This window comes from Nycticebus coucang, chromosome 13 (genome assembly GCF_027406575.1).
Source record: "Nycticebus coucang isolate mNycCou1 chromosome 13, mNycCou1.pri, whole genome shotgun sequence".
NCBI lineage: Eukaryota > Metazoa > Chordata > Mammalia > Primates > Lorisidae > Nycticebus > Nycticebus coucang.
Genome location: NC_069792.1, coordinates 62,923,808 through 62,950,427, shown reverse-complemented (window position 1 = coordinate 62,950,427; position 26,620 = coordinate 62,923,808). Strand labels below are relative to the sequence as shown.

Here is a 26,620-nt window from a genome sequence, read left to right as displayed (position 1 = left end):
TCAGGTGATATGTGACAGGGAATCTAACCCCGCCGATGGGAAAGAAACTAGGCCTAAACCAATCAGTACACGGCATTTCCTCATCAAAGACAATGGCTCAGGTCAAAGACAATGGCTCAGGAATGGGCACAGGGCCCACTTCCCATTAGAAAAACAGATAAAAGGGCGGCGCCTGTGGCTCAGTCGGTAAGGCGCCAGCCCCATATACCGAGGGTGGTGGGTTCAAACCTGGCCCGCCAAACTGCAACCAAAAAATAGCCGGGCGTTGTGGCGGGCGCCTGTAGTCCCAGCTACTCGGGAGGCTGAGGCAAGAGAATCGCTTAAGCCCAGGAGTTGGAGGTTGCTGTGAGCTGTGTGAGGCCACGGCACTCTACCGAGGACCATAAAGTGAGACTCTGTCTGTACAAAAAAAAAAAAAGAAAGAAAAACAGATAAAAAAGCCTGGGCTTTGGGGCAATGTATTTTTTCATTCTTAAATTATGCCACCATAAGCAATGGTGTCTCTTTCCCTTTGGACATTGATATGTGCTGATGTGAAGCCTAAAACTGCTACAATTCTACTATTTCTGGCTTTAACTAGAGCCCTGAGGAGCTGTGCCTGATCTCAGAGCCTGTCTGGGCCCCTTTACTTACATGAACCAATACTGTCCCTTGGAGTTTAAGGAAATAGATTTTCTATTATTTGGAACCAAAGATTTTAGAACTTAAATTTAATAAAACTTAAAGTTTTAAACCTATGTAACAACTTTACCCTTTAGAGAAACTTGATAATTACATATCCATAAATCTAAAAAAAAGTTTATTTGAGACACAGCTCACAGCAACCTCAAACTCTTGGGCTTGAGCAATCCTCTTGCATCAGCCTCCTGAGTAGCTGGGAGTATAGGCACCCACAACTACTTTTTCTTTTTTTTTTTTGAGACAGAGCCTCAAGCTGTCGCCCTGGATAGCGTGCCTTGGTATCCAGCTCACAGCAACCTCCAACTCCTGGGCTTAAGCGGTTCTCTTGCGGGACTACAGGCACCTGCCACAACGACCGGCTATTTTTTTTTTTTTTTTTTGGTTGTAGTTGTCATTGTTGTTTGGCAGGCCCGGGCTGGATTCGAACCCACCAGCTCTGGTGTACATGGCTGGCACCCTAGCCACTTGAGCTACAGGCGCCGAGCCCCACAACTACTTTTAGAGATGGACTATTGCTCTTGGCTCAGGCGGGTTTCCAACTCCTGAGCTCAAATAATCCACCCACCTTGGCTTCCCAGAATTCTAGGATTACAGGAATGAGCCACATGCCTGGCCTTTTTTCATCTTTTATTTCCAGTCACAGAATGTTTCTATGTTTCATGTTTCAAAGCATCTCACACAATGAGGACAAATGATACTTCCCCTGAATCCTGGTACATAAACCCCCAAATAGAATATTACAGAGTATGTGTCCCCCATTTGCTGAAAACCTCAAGCTTTTATCCTGCAATGTCTTTAAACCTTTGATATCCATTCTCACTAATAATTAGTAAACAAATATGGACAGAAAAATTCAAAAAGAGCTGATTATATGAGATCTGACAGGTTCACAAACTCATCCTAGGAAAGGTGCTACGTACCTCACTGTTCAATAGCACTATAGTCACTTTCAGAGTACTCCCCTGGGAGTACATGACTATATTTATGTTGTGTGTGTGGGGGGGGTTATTTTGCTTTATTATTTTAAATACATCAATCTTATTCCTTTAGCATCATCACAGGCATGGTCTACTATAGAGCTCTATGCCACTTAATTCTTTTTCTTTCTTTCTTTTTTTTTTTTAAGATAGAGTCTCACTATGTCACCTTCAGTAGAGTGCCGTGTTATCACAGCTCACAGCTCAAACTCCTAGGCTCAAGAGATTTTCTTGTCTCAGCCTCCCAAGTAGCTGGGACTACAGGCACCCACCACCACGCCTGACTATTTTGTTGTTGTTGCAGTTGTCATTGTTGTTTAGCAGGCCTGGGCGGGTTCGAACCTGCCAGTCTCTGTGTATGTGCCTGGCACCATAACCACTGTGCTACAGGCCCCGAGTCTTAATTCTTTTTCTTGTTAGAAACAGTTACATTGACCGGGGAGTGTTGGCTCAAGCCTGTAATCCTAGCACTCTGGGAGGCTGAGCTGGGCAGATCACCTGAGCTCACGGGTTCAAGACCAGTCTGTGCCAGAGTGAGACCCCATCTCTAAAAGTAGCCAGCATTGTGGAGGGCTCCCATAGTCCCAGCTACTTGGAAGGCTGAGGCAAGAGAATCACTTAAACCCAAGAGTTAGAGGCTGCTGTGAGCTATGACACCATAACACTATACCGGGGGTGACAAAGTGAGACTCTATCTCAAAAAAAGAAAAAAAGAAGTAATAATGTTAACTTAATCTTTAGTAAGCTGTTACCACAGGTTTATAGTCAGCACATGTGCTAAGTGTTTCTTTCATATGCGCACCTTCATTTCTTCCCGAGAACAACTTCATGAGACAGTTATTAATACTTCCCTAGTTTCATGTACACTAGGATATGGGAGGTGTGAAACAACTTCTTAAGACCAAGTAGTTAAAATAAGGGAGAACAAGGGCGGCGCCTGTGGCTCAAAGGAGTAGGGCGCCGGTCCCATAAGCCAGAAGTGGTGGGTTCAAACCCAGCCCCACCCAAAAACTACAAATAATAATAATAATAATAATGATAAGGGAGAATAGAAACTCAACTTAAACTTCACGCTGTTATATCTCTGCTTTACCATACAAATATGTGCACAGCTCAAGATCACCTGCAGAGAAGCAATGCAGCTTCCCCCACCTGTGAGGTCCAGCTGGTGATGGCTACTGCAATCTCTTTCGTGGTTTGAGGCTGTCTCTGCTGCAGGACACCAAGCTCCCACTGGCACAGAAGTGGGCACCGCAGGAATGGGTGATAGCTTTTCCCGCCAGTTTGGTCCATCCAGCTCCATTAAAATTCTTGTTATTCTAAAGAGAAAATAAGTTTTCCATATTGATCATGCAATTTGATTTTTGTATTACTGAAGCTCAGATCAAGAGTAAGATTTACAAATGCTATGCATGTGTGTACTTCCTTGTAGAAACACACAATCTTGAGCTATTTTCTGTCCACATAATCTAAATGTTTTCAAAAAGACGTTTAAAAGTTGCCATAAATGGTGTAATTAAGAATATTTTTAGACCAAAGAAAAATTAAGACATTGTTAATTTGTTAAAAATGTTTAAGGTATACACACAAAAAAATTTAATTTTTGAGAAAGTGAACTACAAAACTGAAATTTTAGAGGCTTAGAAGAAATAACCCCTATAATATTTAGTATAATTACTAAATTGATGATGTATTACGCTTGAGGATAATCAGAAGTACTTTGGGATTTCTGTGCCTAACTATACACTAAAGTGGTTAAAAATAGGTGTTCAGGCAGCGCCTGTAGCTCAGTGGTTAGGGTGCTAGCCACAAACACCAAGGCTGGCAGGTTCGAACCTGGCCTGGGCCAGCTATCACAACAACAACAAAAAAAAAACAGCAGTGGTTGTGGCCGGAGGCTGAAGCAAGAGAATTGCTTAAGCCCAAGAGTTTGAGGTTGCTGTGAGCTGTGACACCACGGCACTCTACCTGGGGCAACATCTTGAGACTCTGTCTCAAAAAAAAAATAAAAAAATTAAAAAATAGGTGATCAATACCAGCTACTAAAACTGATGAGGCTAACTGTCCTGGAATATTGCTTTTTCTTAAGATATTTATATGTGGTTAAGATACTCTTTCTTACCTTTTATTTCTTTTTTTTAACCCCAAAAGTTATCCACTTATATTCTTTTAATATGAATAAGGATAGGATACTGGACTAGAGTCTACAGGGGTCTTTGTATTAGTGACATTTACTAATGGCCACCATGAATTCATATAAACATCTTCAAATGATCACGTTCTTGTTATTTAAGATATACAAAATATCATACTTAGATTTAAAACAAAACTGAATTACATCTTTGGATGAATCTGGTTTTAAAAGGTACTTCCCAAGACTGAGAAGGTTTACTGGTAATTAGTAGACTACACTGAAGTTAGTTAATTCAACACTCTCCCATGCTTTTTATATAAAAAAATTTTTACATTTACATGTAGACAAATATAATACACATACTCTCCCTACTGTTTCTTAAACCAAAATTTTTTTTTTTTTTTGTAGAGACAGAGTCTCACTTTATGGTCCTCAGTGAGTGCCGTGGCCTCACACAGCTCACAGCAACCTCCAACTCCTGGGCTTAAGCGATTCTCTTGCCTCAGCCTCCCGAGTAGCTGGGACTACAGGCGCCCGCCACAACGCCCGGCTATTTTTTGGTTGCAGTTTGGCCGGGGCCGGGTTTGAACCTGCCACCCTCGGTAAATGGGGCTGGCGCCTTACCGACTGAGCCACAGGCGCCGCCCCTCTCAAACCGAAATTTCTTTTTTTTTTTTTTGTAGAGACAGAATCTCACTTTATCGCCCTTGGTAGAGTGCCGTGGCCTCACACAGCTCACAGCAACCTCCAACTCCTGGGCTTAGGCGATTCTCTTGCCTCAGCCTCCCAAGTAGCTGGGATTACAGGCGCCCGCCACAACGCCTGGCTATTTAAACTGAAATTTCAATAGTAATCTTTGGTTATGATAGCTCAAGTTTTAGTGTAAAAAATAAATGTTTGTAAAATTAATGTGTAACCACCCACATTTGCAGAAGAAAAAGCAGCTTTAGTAAAAAGAATTTTCAAGCAAAACTTGTATTACCAGCAGAGAGGAAGGAAGAAGCAGCTGAAAAGAGATGATGTGTTGCCAGGGAGTAAATAAGTATGTGCAGAGAAATTTAACATGTAAGATTCCTGGAGAGGAAGAGAGGAATATGGTTAATGGAAGACAGAAACAAAATAAGCACAGATGTTTAAATTAAAAAAAATTAATTTTCCATAATGAACTGGGATAGACGGAAAAGAAAGCATACATATGGGATTTACAAAAAGAAATAGTGAAAATTTTTTAAATGGTTATTTTATTTTAAAATATTAATGTTAAAACCAGATAGAGCCTCCTTATCGACAAAATAGCAACAAGAACCATTCAATTAAAAACTGACTTGAGTCTTAAAAGTCAATTGGTATAAAATAGGCAGCCTGAGTACACACAAAAATATAACACCACAATCCTCAAAAATTTAAACACAGAATTATTAATACCACAGGAGCTAGCAATTCTACTCCTAAGTATACACCCAGAAGAAATGAAAATGGATTCAAACACAAACCAGTATACAACTATTCATAGCAGCACTACTCACAATAGCCAACGGGTGGAAGCAACCCACATGACAAGCAATCTGTCAACTAATGAATGCATAAACAAGGTGTGATACATACATAGATATAATGGACTGTTACTCAGCCAAAAAGAAAGAAGTACTGACCCTTACTACCCGGGATGAACCTTGAAAGCATTTAGCTGACTGAAAGAAGCCAGACAAAACAGGTCACATATTGTATGATTCCATTTATGTGAAATTTCCAGAATAGGTAAACCCATGGAGACAGCAAGCAGACCTGTGGTTGCCAGGGGCCGGGAGAGAGAGCGCTTAATGGGTATAGATAGGGTTTTCTTTGGGGGTGCTGGAAATGTTTTGGAACTAGAAAGAAATGATATGCCAACATTGTGAGTACTAATGCCACTGTATTATGCACTTTAAAGTAGTTTAATTTTATGTGAAACTCATCTCAATTTTTCTTTTTTTTTTTTTAGAAACAGAGTCTCACTTTATCGCCCACGGTAGAGTGCTATGGCGTCACAGCTCACAGCAATCTGCAACTCCTGGGCTTAGGCGATTCTCTTGCCTCAGCCTCCCGAGTAGCTGGGACTACAGGTGCCTGCCACAAAGCCCAGCTACTTTTTTGTTGCAGTTTGGCCGGGGCCGTGTTTGAACCCACCAACCTAGGCACCCTACTCACTGAGCCACAGGCACCGCCTTCAATTTTTTAAAAAGGTATAATGCAAAATGTTGAGATATGTAGGTAATCACAGTCTATCAGACACAATTCTCCCTTTAAACCACTCAGCCTACTATTATAGTTCCTAAAATACCTTTCATTGGTCCTCTCCTCTCTGCCAGACACTTCACATTTTCTACTTTGTGTCTTGAGAGAACGTCTGCCCTTGTAAGAAGATCCTATTGTCTCCAACTCCACCTTCAAAACTACCAGGCAGGGGATGGGGCAAATTAAAAGCGAAGCCCCAAAGCAGAGGACTGAACTGTGCTTTCTCTCCTGGAGAATGTCCTCATCCGACACCCTTTCTTTGAGGATGTCTACTGTGTGAGGCCCTGCCGTGACAAAGACAGATAAAACACAATTTCTGACCTTAAGGAACATCCAACAGAGAGATACACGGTACACCAGACCAGCTCGGGGACAGTGTGACACATAAACACGGCAGAAGTTATAATCTGGGCAAGGAGATCAGAAAACATCATATGTGTATAATAGAGATGCCGTACAACTTGTTTTCAAATTCCATCTGAAAGCAATTTATGAAGTCTGGAAATTCTTACCTTCCCATTCTCACTCAAGGGGTAAATAGGTCATAAAATAAATTAGATCCAAATTATAAATTAATACTCATCCTAGATGAGTTTCTATTTACAAGGGCATATAACACAAATATCCAGCAGGCTCATGAAGACATCCGTTCTCCTGAGGAGAAACAACAGAGAGGTTTCCACTGACAGCTCTGGTGCCAATGCACCCCTGCAAACCCTGTGGGGGGAGAAGACCCGACACGGCAGTCTTCACCACTCTCTGCGTCTTGTCCTGCTGTTCATACTGATTTCATCCATAATGAAAACACCTTCCTATCACCACAGATTCTTAAGCAGCACACATGAACTCTAACTTGCGGTACTAAGAAACAAAGAATAGTCACTTAACAGTAACAAATGTAAAGGCGCTAGAGGACAACTCTAACTGTATTAAGGGATAGTTAGAAATGAAGTTAGAGAGAAAGAACCATTTGGTTTAATGGAATGAAAGAAGGCACTCATTCATATAAAGTAAATAGCTGTGAACACATCTACACTTGGACATGTTCTTGATAGAGGGAAAGGAAAAAATCTAATTTTATTATAAGGTAGCTGCCCGCAGATTAGATTGATTACCTGTTAATACTGTCATTTGCTAGCTGGATTCCACAGTCTATCTGCAACACTGTTTTATAATCCACGTAAGCTTTCCTATACTGCTCCAAAGTCTCATAGGCCATTGCTCGTCGCAAAAGAGGTTTCATTGAGAATGGATGAAGTTCCAGAGCCCTAAAGAAGACAAAAATATTACATATCATTTGTTTTGAAAACTACTCTTTAATTTATTCTTAACTGACTACACATTGCAGTACTGGACTCACAAATATATACATATCTGATATTTCATTTTGGGCACATGGAAAATACCAGAAAGGCAAACCTGGAGCAGCCAAGTTATCAAATTTGTGGCCACTCTCTTTTAAACTGGTATCAAAACACCCTGGCATTTAATCTTCCCCACTGAAGTGTGAGCTCCTGGCAGTGTGCCTCAGCCTATCCCTGCGTCCTAAAAGAGCCCAGCAGGGCACCAGGCACAGAGCAAGGTTGCAACAGATTCTTATTATTGATGGATTACAGAAAAATTAAGGGAGGGGTGGTGGGCATGGTGGCTCATGCCTGTAATCCTAGCACTCTGGGAGGCTGAGGTAGGTGGATTGCCTGAGCTCACAGATTCGAGACCAGCCTGAGCAAGAGTGAAACCCTGTCTCTAAAAAATAGCCAGGTGTTGTGGCAGGCGCCTGTAGTCCCAGCTACTTGGGAGGCTGAGGCAAGAGAATCACTTGAGCCCAAGCGTCTGAGGTTGCTGTGAGCTATGAAGCTACAGCACTCTACCAAGGGTGACAAAGTGAGACTCTGTTTTAAAAAAAAATTTTTTTAGGCAGGGAGCAGAGGCTCACACCTGTAATCCTAGCACTTGGGGAGGCCACAGTGGGATGCTCGCTTGAGCCCAGGAGTTTGAGATCAGCCTATACAATAATGAGACCTCATCTCTACAAAAAATAAAACAAAATTAGCTGGGCATGGTGGTATGTGCCCATACTCCCAGCTGCTCAGGAGGTAAGGTAGGAGGATAGCTTGAGCCCAGGAGTTGGAGGCTGTAGTGAGAATTTTTTTTCTTTTGACAGAGTTTCACTTTGTCACTGTTGGTAGAGTGCCGTGGCATCACAGCTTACAATCTCCAGCTCTTGGGCTTAGGCGATTCTCTTGCCTCAGCCTCTTGAGTAGCTGGGACTACAGGCGCCACCCCCCCCCCCCAACATCTGGCAATTTTTTGTTGTTGTTGTTGCAGTTTGGCCGGGACCAGGTTTGAACCTGCCACCCTTGGTATATGGGGCCAGCGCCCTACTCACTGAGCCACAGGTACTGCCCTGTAGTGAGCTATGTTAACATCACTGAACTCTAGCCCAGGCAACAAAGCAAGATCCTGTCTCAAAAAAAGAAAAAAGGGTGGTGCCTGTGGGTCAGTGAGTAGGGCATGGGCCCCATTATATGGAGGGTGGCGGGATCGAACCCAGCCCCGGCTGAACTGCAACCAAAAAACAGCTGGGCGTTATGGCGGGCGCCTGTAGTCCCAGCTGCTCAGGAGGCTAAGGCAGGAGAATCACGGAAGCCCAGGAGCTGGAGGTTACTGTGAGTCCTGTGACATCATGGCACTCTACCGAAGGCAGTGAAGTGAGACTCTGTCTCTACAAAAAAAAAAAAAAAAAGGATTATGTTGGGCGGTGCCTGTGGCTCAAGGAGTAGGGCGCCGGTCCCATATGCCAGAGGTGGTGGGTTCAAACCCAGCCCCAGCCAAAAACCAAAAAAAAACCAAAAAGGTTCTTATTTGCACAAATGCATTTAATAAGGCACCTTAGTATAGAACCACAAAAACTTGCATTACATTTTGAAAATCAGCACTCTAAAAATAACTACAGTTCATTAGGATTTACTTGCTGCAAAAGGGTTCAAAAACAGACCAGAAGGCAATCAAGGAACTAAGCATACAATGCTTTCTTATAAGTCATCAATTTCATCTTGCATTTTTTAGTCTATATCCAATATCACCAAAGAGGTATTTCGAGGTCATGTTCTTTGGTTTTGTTTGAAGTAACTGTTTAAAGCAACTTCAGTATTTAATATACTTTTTTTATATTCTGAAATAAAATAATCAAAAACTGTACGGATGCTCTTCAACTTACGATATGGTTATCTCCTGATAAAGCTGTCATAAATTGAAGATTAATATATGCCAAAAAGGTACCCCACGTAGAGTCTTTGGTCAAAGAACCGCCAGTGCTTAAAGACTGAAATCCTGGGGTTGTGTATCAATTTAACACCATCGTAAAGTCAAAAAATCATTAAGTTGGGGACCATCTGTATTTATGATGGAAAACTATAGCGATGTTGGTTTTAACAAAATCACCTGAAGCTGTAAAGGAGTCTCCCATGCAGAATTCCTATGAAGAAACTACTTTCTACATAATCTACTAATATTTGCATTAGACTGTCTACATTGGAGAATATAGGTTTGTTGTTTTTGTTAACTTGAAATGAAATATTTAATTTAACTCCGGGAAAGTGTGAGTGAGAGGTGCTTTGCTTAGTTTGGTTTTTCCAAATAGTCCTAGAAATCTGTCTATTCCTATCTATGAGCACGTGGTAAGGAGGAAGTGCTGATAGAGTAAGTCTGCTACATGCTAGTCACTGTAGGCTTTCCCATCTAATCTTGCAATACACCTGTAAGGTTAATATAAATATTTTCATTATGCAGGTGAAGAAACTGAGAGACATGGGGGGTGATGTGGGTTCAAGAGAACCCACAATGTCAGTTCTCTTGAGTGTGATTGTCACAAAGGCAAGTGTGTCACCTGTCCTGAGCACCAGTCCCAGATCAACACCCAGGCCATGAACCCTCAGAGCCTACACTCTTTCCTACCACAAACACACAAAAACATCACAAATGAGGGAACTCGGAGTCATCTGCCACGGAGACTCCTCCACAATTCTCCACATCATATAGATGCTCCACTGTACTCAAAGGAGCCCTTCTGGACTCTGTACCATAAAAGTTTAAAATGCTATTAAACCCATCACTTCTCAGCCTTTTGCCTAAATCAAGAATAAAAAATGCTATTAAATCTAATTAGCTTCATTTCTCTGCCTCAGTGTTAGGATTGTAAGTGATTTAAGTTATATTCTTTGTGCCATGCTGATTTTTTAAAGTTTTCTATAATAGGTGTTGCTGTTGTTATTAATAAAAGTTATTTTAAAAATAAACTTAAGATCAAGTAAACATATTTAAATGCTATCCCCAAATAGATCTTTAGGTATAGTCCCCTGCCCCATTGCCTTAAATTTAGCTTAATTTAATGCTTAGGGGACATTAACTCCATTGCAGAGATCGTAAATGTGTCCCTCTCACAACCATATTCCTCCCTTCACCTCACAGGGGACTCGTAACACCAAGGTACCATCTGTTCAATCAAGATGGCTCCAAGCCAAGCTTGGGATCTAAAACTGATGAGATGATACATTTAATTTTTAGCACTTTCTACCCTAGTAAATGCAAGGTTGTTTTTTTTTTCTTTCTTTAACCACAGTCCTGAAAATGCATATGAGCTTTTGAATAGAAATTCCATTAAGGAATAAATAACCCATTCATAAAAACAAACAGAACTTTTAAACTAGAGCTTACAAAAGATGCTGTCTAATCAAGTTAATCTTCTAGTTTCAAGCGTCTGTCAGAAAGTAGCAAAAATAAACAAAACAAAACAAACAAAAAAAAGAATTACTAGGGTAACATTCATTTGTATTTCGTCTGTCAAAATGTCCTCAATAGAAAGCCACCCAAAGATTTTTCTGATAGATTGGAAAAGTAAAGGTGTTTGTTAGCTGGTAAACAACTATAAGAATAAAAAATAATTTCCAGAATAATGATTTTCACAATTGTGCTCATGTTTCACCTGCAGGCCTAAAGAGAGCTGTACAGATACTATGGTGAGGACAGTGGAATGGGATCCCCTCCCCATTGCCTGAAAAGTCCCCTAATTACCCCAAGGCCACTCTCCAACACACCCTGGGAAACACCAACAGTCCTCAGAGGCCGGTTAGACATTTAAAATCAAATGGTAGTTTTCCTCCAAAATGCAAAAAAAAAAAGTCCTTTTCATAGATAAAATAAAGTTGCTCCCCTTTCATTTATTTTAAATCTTGCCTCCGTGAGTTTTTCTTTGTTAACCTTTAACTGTTGATACCACTTGTCTGGTAACAAGAGCTCATGAAACTTTCCCCAAAGCAAAGTTAACTGAACAACAAAAAAATAAAGCTTAACATGTAGGCAACCTTTGTGAAGATGAAAAAGAAAACACAGCAATATATTCTGCTAATACCTTATTCCTAGTTCATACAGATGTAAATACATCCAGATGTTAATAGGTACACAAAAGCACAGCATGGCTTCTCTGGCTTTTAAAACAAGTTTGAGAATCACTGCTTTAGAGTAAAACCCCCTCTACTGGGCATTATCTCCATGCCGTCTGGACTCACAGGCCAGCTATCAAAGAAAACATCTAAGTAGGTCAATCTCTATGGAGGTCAGCACTGACCTGCAGAGCCAGATTCCTTGGCCTAAAACACAGCTCTTGTCTAAGGACAAGCTACCCAAATTGACACCACCTCCCTCACTGACAGGCTATCTCTTGTTCTTCCCCAAGACAAGCCCCCATTTTGGGGTCCTGGGATACCATGGCTGGAGTCCTATCCTTGACTTCCTCCTGGGTCTACATTAAACAGAGATTTTAGCCAGTAAATATCTGCCTCCTTTCACTTAAGGACAAAATGAATCTACTGTTTTGCAGCACCCCTACCTGTAAGGTTCCTAAGTTTTAACTCTACTCCATCGGAAGGCCTAAGACAAGTCTGAAGGTAAGTGCTAGAAACAGACATGTGGCTGAAAGGGTATTGGCTGCAAATCACCACAGGACTAGAATCCAACAATTCACATGGTCTACTCAGTTTGTTACAAGCAGTGGTAAATGTGTGTAAGAATTCTCTGGGAAAAGAAAGAAAGAAAAAAGCCCAGATTTGTGGTATTTGCTAGTTTACAGGTATTAAAAGGTATCCTACTATGGCAGATTTCAAGCTATCAACTTAACATCAACTGGAATCCAGAAGATGTTAACAATTAGCTAGTTTGAGCCAGCATAACCATGAACAAGGTCTAAAGTCAGGCCAAAGGGAATATTAATAATTATTTTAAATCTGAATATGTGAAATTGGCAAAGAGATCCAAATGCTTCAAAACCTTCAAGGCCTAAACTACAGGCACATATCCTAGCAAGCTTTACCCAGATCAATAAACGGATACTGCCAATGAAAAAAATAATAAACTGCTCACCTTATAAACAGTGTCTGTATAATATACAATCCAAACCAGGGGGTAATGTTCATAATTATAAGAGACAAGAGGAGTAAACCTGGATTGTATTAGTCAAACCAGGACATAACTTCAAATTTCTTAGAGGTACTAACAGTAGCTTCTTGACAAAGGGCTTCTGAAGCAGGGTTATTAATTATGGTAAAAGAAAACTATGTTTTATTTATACAAATATATTTATCCATTCGGGCAGGTAATTTATTGAGTATCATGGGTGACTACTGTGCTTTAAGGAATAGAAAGCAGGATAGGACATGGTTTCTACAGTTAATGATAATTTACAGTTTCAAATAGCTAAAAGACAGACACTGAATGTTCCCAACACAAAGAAATGGTAAACATCTGAGACAATGGATGTGCTAATTACCCTGATGTAATCACTAAATATTACATATGTCAAAACACCATTATGCATCCCATAAATATGTTCAATTGTTATATGTCAATTAAGAAAGAGAAAAGAAAACAAATACATGGTTGCTGACCTCAAGGAGTTTAAATCCACTGCAGTGGCTAACACAGGACTTACAGGTGTGACCAACTGTTGGTGCAGGTATTTAAGACCTGAGATAACCCGGAAGGCTGGGGCACTCAGGAAGCAGAGAGGAGGGGCAGCTGAGGGATTTCAGAAACCAAGATGTGCAGGGGACATTACTGACACTGGGGACAAAGGCCCAGAGAACCAGGTGAGTGTAAGGAAGTGGAACAAATGGGAGCAGAGACTTGTTGAGAGTGGGGGGCAACCTGGTGACAGAGAAGTTCACAATTATCTGGAAGACAATACTGAGCTATTAAAGGCCTGTTTGAAAACATCTGAGCAAAATAATGCTTCAGGAAACATTATCCTGAAGCCACAGTGGATTGACACTAGTGATCTGGCTTTTCTGGGTAGTCTAGTAGTGATAGAAAGGAACATGAATTAGGGTGGTAGCAGTGGAAAATGAAAAAGCTTGCACAATCTTCTGAGACTGTCTTTATATGTGAGAGAGAAACAAATTTATTATTTTTATGTATTAACATACTGTAAAACTATCTTAAATGCAGAAAATTTAGGATACTGAATATTGCATTCATCACAATGACATTAATAGAACAGTCCTTTGACAAACCTGAAAACGTGCAGTTTACCTGTTACAATCTTGAATGCAGCCACTGCAGTTTCCTTCTTTTAGGTAACATGCTGCTCTATTTGAATATAAGATACTTAGATCATCAGCACTTTCACTTCCTAAAATCACATTTAATTAAATACAGTTAAAATCCATTAGCAAGCCCGCAGTTCACCAGAATTGCAAGACCGAGGTCTCCGGTGGCACTGCAGTCCCGCAGACTGCAGATCAGGCAGCGCTCCGGGAGCTGTCTGTCCCCGCAATGGCCACAGGGGGAAGCCGGTCAGGGACTGATGCAAACGCGCCCGGCCGGGTACATGCTCCGCATTCCAAGGTACTATTCGCGGAGGTCAAGTCGCCCAGCGCCCTCAGGCACCAGGAAGGCATGCACAGAGGCACTGCTGTCACTCGGGAGACTGCCTGGCCCGGTCCCTCCCGCCCCACCCCCCAGGTGCGGAGACCCGCCGCCCCGCAGCTCACGGGGCCTGGGGGCGTCGCGGGGCGCGGCTCACCTACCTGCGGGCTCCAGCTGCGCGATCGCCGCCGAGTACTTGCCGGCCGCCTCGGCGAACTGCCCGCTCTTGAACAGCTCGTTGCCCCGGCTCTTGAGGCCGGCGGGCCCGGCCGGGGCGGCGGGCGGCGGCGCGGCGGGGTCTCCGGCGCCCCTCCCGCCGCCCGCCGTCGCCGAGGCCCGCGGCCGGGCCCGCTTGTCGGCGCCGCCGCCCGCCGCCCGGGCCCGCCGCAGCGCGCCCTTGGCCGGCCGCTTGCCGCCCTCGGCTTTGCCCGTCAGCTTCTTCTGGATGTTGCCCATGGCGCGCGGCTCGGCGGCCTCTGTGGGGAAGTGGGTGCGGGAAGTGAGCGTTTGCATCATCAGGAGAAACTACGGCGGAGGCCGCGGGGGTGCCCGGCGCAGGGGGCGGGCTCGCGGGGCGGCCGGGCGGGCGCCACCCCCGCGGGCGGAGCCGGGCCGCTCCCACCTCGGGGGCACCGCCGCGGCCCGCGGCCCCGGACCCCCCGCAACCCCCGGACCCCCGGACCCCGTGGCGTCCTTGGGCGCCGTCTGCGGCTCGGACCGAAGCCAGCCCGTCCTTAACTCTTGAAACGCCGACCACGGGCATTTCACAACCACTCCCTTCACCAAACCATACCTGCTGAGGGGGACCTGACAGAATGCCTGCTTTGCTCTCCGTTTACGAGGAATGAATGAATGGAACTTGGTGAATACCGTAACTGCACCCAAGGTCGGGGCACTCTTTCCTTATTTTAAACGACTAAGAGGAAAAGATTTGGGAAAAAGTCAAAGTGATTTTGAAATAATTTTAAAGTGAATTTAGCAAAGAAGTCACACAAAATAGGCACCTACTTTTGAAGCTTACCGGGAGTTTCAAAAACAAAATGAAAAATTTTCCATCTCCAGGGCCTTATTCAAACTTGAAATTCCTTTGATTTTGATCAAATGATTTCAGGTATTAATAGCTTTAAAACTGATTATTTGCTATTTTTAAATATGAAAATGATGTATTAATATTTCATTGGTAGGGCGCCGGCCCCATATACTGAGGGTGGAGGGTTCAAACCCTGCCAAACTGCAACAACAAACATATTTCATTGGTGATCTCGTCGATATTTAAAACAAAACAGTCATTTCAAAGCACTATTAAAAAACACAGAGATTTCCAAACTTTCTCTTTTTAACAAATTCTAATCCAATTCCTAGTGATTTTTCATTCTCTTTCATAAATGGGAAAGCCAACAGCATGTAGAAAACTACAGTTAGCTAAGTGAAAATCTGTGTATGATCACCTTGAGCATAAAAACACATTAATTATAGCCGGGCATTGTGACAGACGCCTGTGGTCCCAGCTATTTGGGAGGCAAGAGAATCGCTTGAGCCCAGGAGTTGGAGGTTGCTGTGAGATGTGATGCCACAGCATTCTACCCAGGGCGACAGTTTGAGGCTCTGTTTCAAAAAAAAACACACACACACACATTAATTAATACAATTTTCTACACAGCAGAATCACATCCAATTTGGATCTCAAACCAAAAGGGACTTAATTATTAAAACAATAAAATTATGTTGTAGAGATAAATCCCCAGATTGGACCCTGTAGTATTATTACAGCAAGGCTCCTGTTTTGATCTGGTATCTGCTACTCAAATCCTCAACTAGAAACTGGATGAAACCACAAGTCAGTGTCAGCAGAAACAGTGGTCAATGTGGTATTACAGTATTTTCCAGCCCCTCCCTCATACAGCATCCCCTTGGGTCTCACCAATACTATCTCTAAGCGGCTATTTAAAACTTCATATGGGTCAAGACCTTTACATGTATTTTCATTAATCCTAAACCAGCGTTTATCATTTCTACTTTACAAATAAGGCAACAGAGACCCAAAGAAAAAGTGAAGGAATTCATTCAATACATAAACCAGTATGACCCAGACTGAACTGAATGCAAAGCATTCTCTCCTTAAGACTGAAAAGGCCAGAAGAAGGACAAAGGGGAGTGGGAGGGGAGGGGAGGGGGGAAGATGGGTGGAGGGAGGGTGATTGGTGGGATCACACCTATAGTGCATCTTACAAGGGTACATGTGAAACTTACTAAATGTAGAATATAAATGTCTTAATAACTAAGAAAATGTCGTGAAGGCTATGTTAACCAGTGTGATGCAAATATTTCAAATTGTATATAAAACCAGCACATTATACCCCATGATTGCATTAATGTACACAGCTATGATTTAATAAATATATATATATATGCAAAAAAAAAAAAAAAAAGACTGAAAAGGCCCTGATTCAACAGAAGTCTCTGGAAAGGTAAACAGAGACCCAAACAAGAGAGACATTTGAGTTTGGGTGGGTATTGGACTACCGATGGGACAATGCTGAGGAGCAGTTCTGAGGTGGTTCCATATTCAAATCAGAGGAGTGGCCTTATCCAGGGACATTGCCTTGGGAGTTGCAGGCACATAAAAGTCTGGGTGTGGATAAGATCACTCAGTCTCAGAAGGATCCTTGATGAACACCATTACTTACAGGATAAGCACAGCAAAACTCTCCAGGGTAGGAGGAATGCCTAGAAATGGAAGAAAAACCTGGACAGCATACTACCACAGAAGCCAAGAGTGTTTTGTAAAGAAAGGAGTTCAGCGATAACAAATACCAAAGGAAGGAAGAGCCAAACATGTAGCCCCGAGTAAGGTAGTTTAGGTAGATGGCAGATACAAAAACCTTCAATAAAATACTGGCAAACCAGAGTCAATACCATATTAAAAGAATTACGCACCATGACCAAGTGGAATTTATCTCAGAAATACATACAATGGTGTTCAACAATAGAAAATCAATAAATGCTGATGTATTGTTATTTTTAGTCACTTTGTCACCCTCGGTAAAGTACCGTTGCGTCACAGGTCACAGCAACCTCCAACTCCTGGGCTTAGGCGATTCTCTTGCCTCAGCCTCCCAAGTGGCTGGGACTACAGGCGCCCGCCACAATACCTGGCTATTTTGTTCAATGCAAGGGTTTGAACCTGCCACCCTCGGTATATAGGGCCAGCACCCTACCCACTGAACCACAGGCACCACCCCCAATGCTGATGTATTAACGGAAAAAGTAAACACACACACAATCATGATGATTAATGCTGAAAAGGCATTTGACAAAATCCAATGCCCTTCATAATGGAAACACTGAGAAAACTAGGCACAGAAATGAAATTCCTCAACATGATAAAGCTTATTTATGAAAAACCCCTAGCTAACATATTTGTTGGTGAAACAATGTTGCTTTCCCCCAAACATCAGCAACACGACAAGTATGCCCTTTTTCACCACTGCTATTCAACACTGCTAGAAGTTGTACCCTGATCAATTAGTCAAGAAAATTAAACAACAGGTATCCATATTGGAAAGGAAGAAGTAAAACTCTTTCTGTACACAATGACATGATCCTACAGGTAAGAAAATCCCAAAGTAATCCACCCTCCCCTTACAAAAACCCTACTACAGCAAATAAACAAATTAGGTAAGTTACAAAGTGTAAAATCAACACATAAAAATCAGTGTTTCTCTATACCAGCAATGAACAATCCAGGAAATTAGCTTTTGGCTGGAGATGCCATCTTCCAGTAATTCACCAAAATGACAAACACAAAGGGAAAGAGGAGAGGCCCCCAATACGTGTTCTCTAGGCCTTTTAGAAAACATGGAGTTGTTCCTTTGGCCACATATATGCGAATCTACAAGAAAGGTGATAATGTAGACATCAAGGGAATGGGTACTGTTCAAAAAGGCATGCCACACAAATGTTACCAGGGCAAAACTGGAAGAGTTTACAATGTTACCCAGCATGCTGTTGGCATTGTTGTAAACAAACAAGTTAAGGGCAAGATCCTCGCGAAGAGGATTAATGTTCGTATTGAGCATATTAAGCACTCTAAGAGCCGAGATAGCTTCCTGAAACGTGTGAAGGAAAATGATCAGAAAAAGAAGGAAGCCAAAGAGAAAGGTACCTGGGTTCAACTGAAGCACCAGCCTGCGCCACCCAGAGAAGCCCACTTTGTGAGAACTAACGGAAAGGAGCCTGAGCTCCTGGAACCCATTCCCTATGAATTCATGGCATAATAAGCATATAACATAGCACACAGGAATACCAGTGGACCCATGTTTTTAGGCGCAAGAACCTATTTATTCCCCATGAGCTCATGGCATAATATGTGTACAGCAGGGGCACACAGGATAACCAATAGTCCCCATGTAACAGTGATACAAGGTGCTGGGACCTATTTCCCACGAATTCAAAAGTCAATCAACACTTTGTCACATTCAATGGCAAGGTGCCTCCCTGAGCTGCTGGAACCTCTTCCCCTATGAATTCATGGCATGGTAGATACAAATAATAGCATAAAAATGTTTCTTGTTCATTCAAAAAAAAAAAAAGTAAATTAAAGAAACAATTCTATTTACCATAGCATCCAAAAGAGTAAGATACCCATGAATAAATTTAACGAAGGACATTAATGACTTAGACACTGAAAACTACAAAATACTGTTTTACAAAATTAAAGAAGATTAAAATAAATGGAAAGACATCCTGTAATCATGGATAGGCAGATTATTGTTAAGATATCAGTACTACCCAAAGCAATCTACAGATTCAAAACAATCCTATGAAAACATTTTTGCAGAAATGGAAGAACTAAGCTTAAATTCATATGGAATTACAAGGAATTTATAATATACAAGAAAAACTTGAACAAAATTGAAGGATTTACTCTTCTTGATTTCAAAACTTACTAAAAGCTACAGTAATGAAAACAGTGTTGTGCCGACATACAGACAGACACTTAGGCCAACAGAAAAGACTTGAGAGTCTAGGAATAAACACATCTATGGCCAACTACGTGGCAAAGGTGTCAAGTCCATTTAATAGGGAAAATACAATTTCCTTATTAAATAGTTAAAGAACTGGATTTCCAGATACTAAAAACAAAGAAAAAACAAAACTAACAAACAAAACCAAATAGACACATCTCACACTATATTTAAGAATTAATCAAAATGGATCAATGACCTAAATATGACAGCTAAAATCTTAGAAGAAAACACAGGGGTAAACCTTTATGATCTTAGATTTGACAATGGATTATGTTTATCTTTTTTTTTTTTTTAAAGTCTCACTTTATCGCCCTTGGTACAGTGCCATGGCATCACAGCTCACAACAACCTCCAACTCCTGGGCTTAGGTGATTCTCCTGCCTCAGCCTCCCGAGTACCTGGGACTACAGGTGCCTGCCACAATGCCCAGCTATTTTTTTTGCAGTTTGGCCGGGGCCGGATTCGAACCCGCCACCCTCTGAATATGGGGCCGGCGCCCTACACACTAAGCCATAGGCACCGCCCCTCTTTTCTTTTCTTTTCTTTTTCTTTTTGAGACAGAGTCTCAAGCTGTCACCCTGGGTAGAGGGCTGTGGCCTCACAACTCACAGCAACCTTAAACTCTGGGGCTTAAGCGATTCTCTTGCCTTATAGCTGGGACTACAGGCACTTGCCACAACACCCAGATATTTTTGTTTTTTTGTAGAGACAGAGTCTCACTTTATGGCCCTCGGTAGAGTGCTGTGGCCTCACACAGCTCACAGCCACCTCCAACTCCTGGGCTTAAGCGATTCTCTTGCCTCAGCCTCCCGAGTAGCTGGGACTACAGGCGCCCGCCACAACGCCCGGCTATTTTTTTTTTTGGTTGCAGTTTGGCCGGGGCCGGGTTTGAACCCGCCACCCTCAGTATATGGGGCTGGCGCCTTACCGACTGAGCCACAGGCACCGCCCAACACCCAGATATTTTTTGGTTGTAGTTGTCATTGTTGTTTGGCAGGCCCAGACTGGATTCAAACCCACCAGCTCTGGTGTATATGGCTGGCACCCTAGCCACTGAGCTACAGGTACAGAGCCTTGACAATGGATTCGTATATATGACACCAAAAGCACAAGCAACAAAAGAAAAAAGTAAATGGATATCATCAAAATTAAAAACTTTTGTGCATCAAAGGAAATTATCAAGAAACTAAAAAGACAACCCACAGAACGGAAGAAATATTTGCAGATCATATGTATCATAACCCAGTTATTGTTTGGGTTGACTTAATCTATATAGTCAACGTAATTGGTCCTTAGTGAAAAGCAAATCAATGCCGTAAGGAGATACTAACCACCTCTCACCCACTAAGATGACTAATCAAAAAAGGCAGGCAATGACAAGTGTTGTCAAGAATGTGGAGCAACTGGAACCACCATACACTGCTGATGGGAATGTAAAATGGTGTAGCCAACTTGGAAAACAATCTGCAGTTCTTCAAGAAGTTAAAGAGTTACCATGTAACCCAACAATTCCTGGGTTCAAGTCCTCTTGAACTTCCTGAATATATACTCAAGAATAGTTAATATATTCACACAAAAATATGTACATAAATGTTTATGACAGAATTATTCGTAATAGCCAAAAATGGGCAAACAACCCAACTGTCTATCAACTAACTAAAGAAAATGTTATCTGGTTGCAGTGGCTCATACTTGTAATCCTAGCACTCTGGGAGACTGAGGTGGGTAGATTGTCTGAGCTCATGAGTTGGAGACCAGCCTGAGCCAGAGCAAGACCCTGTCTCTAAAAATAGCCAGGCGTTGTGGTGGGTCCCTGTAGTCCCAGCTACTTGGGAGGCTGAGGCAAGAGGATCACTTGAGTCCAAGAGTTTGAGGTTGCTGTGAGCAATAATGCCACAGCACTCAACCCCAGGGTGACTGAGTGAGACTCTGTCTCAAAAAAAAAAAAAAAAAAAAAAGGAAAGAAAGAAAGAAAACTTGGTATTATTCATATAACCCAATGTTATTTACACATAAAGAGGAATGAATTACATGCTTCAACACAGATGAACCTTGAAAACATTATATTAAGTTAAAAAAGATAGAAGGGTGGCACCTGTGGCTCAAAGGAGTAGGGCACTGGCCCCATATACGGGAGGTGGCAGGTTCAAACCCAGCCCCATCCAAAAACTGCAAAATAAATAAATAAATAAAGGAGTATTTTTAAAAAGATAGACACATGGGCAGCGCCTGTAGCTCAGTCGGTGAGGTGCCGGCCCCATATACCTAGGGTGGCGGGTTCAAACCCAGCCCCAGCTGAACTGCAACCAAAAAATAGCTGGGCGTTGTGGCGGACGCCTGTAGTCCCCGCTACTCGGGAGGCTGAGGCAAGAGAATTGCTTAAGCCCAGGAGTTGGAGGTTGCTGTGAGCTGTGTGAGACCACGGCACTCTACCAAGGGCCATGAAGTGAGACTGTGTCTCTACAAAAAAAAAAAAAAAAAAAAAGATAGACACAAAAGGCTACATATTGTATGATTGCCTTTACATGAACTATTTGGATAGGCAAATCCATAATGACAAAAGTAGTTAAGTGGTTACCAGGAGTCAGGGAAAGGGTAAAATGAGAATTAATTGCTAATGGGTATGAAATTTCTCTTTGATTTTAGCCAAAAGTCCAAGAAGTGATGAGTATGAGATTTATTTTGGGAATAATAAAAATGTTCTGAAATTAGACAGTGATATTAGTTGTACAATTTGTGAATATACTAAAACATACTGAATTTGAAAAGGATGAGTTTTATGATATATGCATTATATCTCAATATTTTTAAAAGGGTGCTTATTTCACCTCACCCTTGAGAACAAAGGGTACTTTTGTTTTCCATCTTGGCTAATGTAATGGGGAAAAAAAATCTATATTTAATTTTCATTTTAATTAGCAATAAAAAATGTATTTTGTCTGTTCATACACTTTGTTCATTTTTATGCAGGCTCTTCATCTTTTTCTTCTCTTTTTTTCTTTTTTGAGACAGAGTCTTACTTTGCTGCCTTCATTAGAGTGCCATGGCGTCATAGCTCACAGAAACCTCAAACTCTTGGGCTTAAGCGATCCTCTCTTTTTTTTTATTTCTTTTATTTCAAGTGAACCTCTTGACTCAGCCTCCCAAATTGCTGGGACTACAGGTGCCCGCCATATGCGGAGCTAGTTTTTCTATTTTTAATAGAGACAGGGTCTCGCTCTTGCTCAGGCTGGTCTCGAACTTCTGAGCTCAGGTAATCCACCCGCCTCAGACTCCCAGAGTATTAGGATTACAGGCATGAGCCACTGCAGCTGGATGTCAATCAGCTATCTTATCTCAGTACCTGACACAGAGTAGGGGCTCAACAATCGTCAGTTATTAAGTTAAATACATTAGCTGTCTTAGACCTCAGTCTGAATGATGTGGGCATGGCCAGCTAGAGTGGAGCTCAGAAAGGAGCATCAGCCAAGTTACAAAACACTAATTTTTGCCTTTCCCATCGTCTTAAGGGCTCCTGGGAACACAGCCCATAATGACCAGGCATTCTCTCTTAGAATATGACGAGATTGAGAAACATGTGCAGAGATTCCAGCTTGATAACTTCTCTCTGTGCTTTAACATTATTTTCCTGTGTTGTGTCTCATGTCCAATGCTCTAGAACTCTTTCCGTACTACATTTAACACCATAGCTTGGTAGAGGTAAGCATAAAGTAGCTCAATCTATTTCATTTCTTCTTAGGCTGAAAAAATCGCTTCTGAATTTCCAGTTATTATTTATTCCAACTCAAATCTTGATTTGCTTTCCTGACAAAAGGAACTTACTGGTCTTCAGTTTTTTTTAAAAGGTGAGATCTTGCTATGTTGCCCAGGTTGGGGCTCAAACTCCTAAGTTCAAGACTGCTTCAGTCTCCCAAACTCCTGAGTAGCTGCAAGTACAGGCACACACCGCCACACCTGGCTTAAAATTTATGTTCTATCATGACATTTTTGGTTTCTGAATCTTATACATTTTATCTATTCCCTAATCTACAAAATAATTGTGAGGGAGCAGGACATGAATGATAGGATCAGAATTGTTCTCTTTGACCTCTGGCTGTTTGAAGATCTGAACAGGAATATTGCTTCCCTGTGGTACTCACCTTAAAGAAAACTGCTAATTCAGAAAGGAAGATCTAATCAACCTGGTAAATGATCTTATACTACAACCATCTTGATTCAGATTTTTCTTTTTTTCTTTTTCTTTTGAGACAGGATCTGGCTCTGACACCCCAGCTACAGTGCATTGGTCAATCATAGCTCATTGCAGCTTCAAATTCCTGGGATCAAGTGATCCTCCTGGCTTGGCCTCCTGAGTAGCCTGGCTAATTTGGGTGTTTTTTGTTGTTGCTGTTTGTTTTTGTAGACATGTCTTATTATATTGCTCAGGCTGGTCTTGAACTCCTGGTTTAAGGGATCCTCCTGCCTTGGCCTCCCAAAGTGCTAGATTTATAAGCGTGAGCCAGGATGCCTGACTCCAATTTTGGGGGGAAGGGGTTCCTTTTTTTTTTTTTTTTTTTTGAGACAGTCTCACTTTGTCACCCTTGGTAGAGTGCCATGGCGTCATAGCTCACAGTAACCTCCAGCTCTTGGGCAATTCTCCTGCCTCAGCCTCCCGAGTAGCTGGAACTACAGGCTCCCACCACAATGCCCAGCTATTTTTTGTTGCAGTTTGGTTCGAAACTGCCACCCTCAGTATATGGGACCAGCACAGTACCCACTGAGCCACAGGTGCTGTCCCTGGCTCTGATTTCTAATCACAGAAGTAGTAATAGTGAGTTTAAAAAAATGATTTGCTGTGCGGCGCCTGTGGCTCAGTCGGTAAGGCGCCGGCCCCATATACCAAGGATGGCAGGTTCAAACCCGGCCCCAGCTGAACTGCAACCAAAAAATAGCCGGGCGTTGTGGCGGGCGACTGTAGTCCCAGCTACTCAGGAGGCAGAAGCAAGGAGTCGGAGGTTGCTGTGAGCTGTGTGATGCCATGGCACTCTACCAAGGGCCATAAAGTGAAACTCTGTCTCTACAAAAAAAAAAAAAATGATTTGCTCTTTCTTGTTTGTTAATTTCTATTTATGAAGAGGAACTTTGAGTTTCAAAAATGATCACAGTAGTTCCTAACGTACTTGCTCATCAACATAGGTTCCACTTCTGATTACACTTCTTAAAATATCAGTGAGCATAAGCATGGATAAACACCAAATTATATCTGTTTTTTTGACAATGTAGCCCAGTAATGTTTAGTCTGGGTTTTATAAAACATGTACTCTCTTAGCTGGCATCCAATAAGCACTTTAAGAGATAGACTTTGGAGTTGCACAGATTTGGGGCCATATCCCAACCACATGCTTACGACCTACGCAAATGTAGCAAGTGACTTAACCTTTCTAAATTGCTGTTGCCTATCTGTAAGAGTGTGGATAGTTACCAGGTTCCTTAAGGATCAAATAAAATATGTAAAGTACATCCATTGTTCTTCAAATGTGCTAATCATTTAAAAAATAGTATTAATAGGGCAGTTCCAGCTAAGATAGAGTAAGCATACTCCATCCTATATCTAAATACACCCTGAAAACAACTAAACACTTGGGACAGAATTCACAGACACTGAAAAGTAAATGGTAGCAGGCAGACTGGAAAAAGAAACTTGAAATATCCCTAATTTACCAGTGAGTTTCTAACTTTTCTTTCCTCAGGTCTCCTGGCCTGGACTCAAAGGCAGCCCCAAACCCAGAACTGTACGCTGAGTGTGGACAGGAAGAAGAAGAAGAAAAACCTCTCAGGAGAAGCTCTCAGTATTTATTTGAAACAAAAATGACAGCTAACCCCTACGGAGAGTTAAGAATTCCCTGTTTCTTTTTGGTCTGTTGTTTTTCAATTCCCTTTCACCCTGGCCCACAGGCCATCCTGCAGGCTGTTGCAGTGGCAGCCAAGCACCACTGAACTTGAAGGAGGGTAGCTCTTATTGATGGCAAGAGAAACCCTGGTTGCAACAATGTCAGGGGACTCCTCGTTGCTTTTGTTTTTTCTCTTTCCCCTTGCCACTTAGTCCTGGGAGCACACAGTCATAAGAAGTACATAGTAGATTGGAAAAATTAAAGGCTTGGCTTTCTAGCCAGAGGAAGAGGAAGGGAAACCCTGGGAGCCAAAAAGTATAGGGAAGATCAAAAAGAAGCAAGAACACAAGAAAATAATCACATTAACTTGTATACAGACTCCTGGGCTCACCTTTCAGGTGATCTACATGCATAAATCTGATTCAAAGCATACTAAAAAAAAATCTTTCATTTGAGACACAGTCTCACTATGTTCCCCTCAGTAGAATGCTGTGGCTCACAGCTGACAGCAACCTCAACTCTTGGGCTTAAGCGATCCTCTTGCCTCAGCCTCCCAAGTAGGTGGGATTACAGGCACCCACCACAATACCTGGCCATTTGCTATTTTTTGTTGCAGTTGTCATTGTTGTTTAACTGGCCTAAGCCAGGTTCGAACCTGCCACCCTCAGTGTATGTGGCTGGTGCTGTAACCACTGTGCTACGGGTGCCAAGCCAACAACACCCCATTTTTAAAAAACTGATGGAATAATTTGAACACTTCACTAAAAATTATATAGAGATGGCAAATGAGCATATGAGATGCCGAACAGCATTAGCCATTAGGAAAATGCAAATTTAAACAATAATGAGAAACTATTATACACCTAATACCCTGTTTCCCCAAAAATAAGACATACTCCGAAAATAAGACCTACTTACAGGAAAGATAAGACGTCCCCTGAAAATAAGACCTAGCGCATCTTTGAGAGCACACCTTAAAATAAGACGCTGTCTTATTTTCAGGGAAACAGGGTAGAATGGGTAAACAGAGCATTTGTCTCTTGAGCTGGACTCTAAACTGGAGCCTCCTCTTCAGCTGTTCCATCTCCTAGAGATCTCAGGTCTTTCTGCAGCAGCCTCTGTCATCCTGTGACCTGCAGGTACTGGGAGATCTGTAGGAAGGACACTGGGACATCCCCGGAGCTGGGAAATGCCCAGAAATCTTTTCACAGCTCTCAGAATGTGCTGATGAAAATCATGATTTCTGGGAGACAAGATGGCTGACTGAAGCCAGCTTTCCACAGAGGCTCCTGTCCAGAAGGAGAGTTAAAGGACAGAAATTTAGCAAGTAACCTGGGGGATTAGAGCTGTACCAAGAAAGAAGGTTGAAGAACACACGTCAACCCCACTGAGGCAAGCTGTGACCCCAAGGATACAAACAAAAGGTACAAAATCCATCACCAAGCAGACGGGAGAAAAGGCTTAGAGTGCCCCACAAAAAAACAGGCAGAGTTCAAAGGTCCTCCCCTATACTCCACGGGAGAAACCCTCTGAAAACTGGACTTACCTCCCCTACTAGGGTGCCATGGTGTTCTCCTGCCAGGCATGAAACTGTATAAAACTGTATATATTCTCTACCTGCAATTCTGAGCTGCCAGCACTACCCTCCGCTCTCACTCTGAGGTCTGGAGGCCTGTCCCTCAAGAGTCCAGATTCTTGGGTGATTTCTCGAGGGGTGTGGACAGGGCCTGGTCT

General features: G+C 42.3%; 1 protein-coding gene across 2 annotated transcripts in view; it reads right to left on the bottom strand.

Annotated features, from left to right (window-relative positions):
• Positions 1–26,620, bottom strand: part of SPAG1 (sperm associated antigen 1) — a 90,632-nt gene that overhangs the window by 19,961 nt on the left and 44,051 nt on the right. For both annotated transcript variants that reach the window (XR_008373888.1, XM_053559229.1), the window contains exons 11-14: positions 14,148–14,462; positions 13,651–13,750; positions 7,182–7,334; positions 2,811–2,977 (exon numbers count right to left, since the gene is read on the bottom strand). Coding sequence is in view for 1 of the 2 variants with exons in the window: in XM_053559229.1 (XP_053415204.1) it covers positions 2,811–2,977; positions 7,182–7,334; positions 13,651–13,750; positions 14,148–14,462 (735 nt within the window). In the remaining variant the exon portion in view is untranslated. The remainder of the gene's footprint in view (positions 1–2,810; positions 2,978–7,181; positions 7,335–13,650; positions 13,751–14,147; positions 14,463–26,620) is intronic.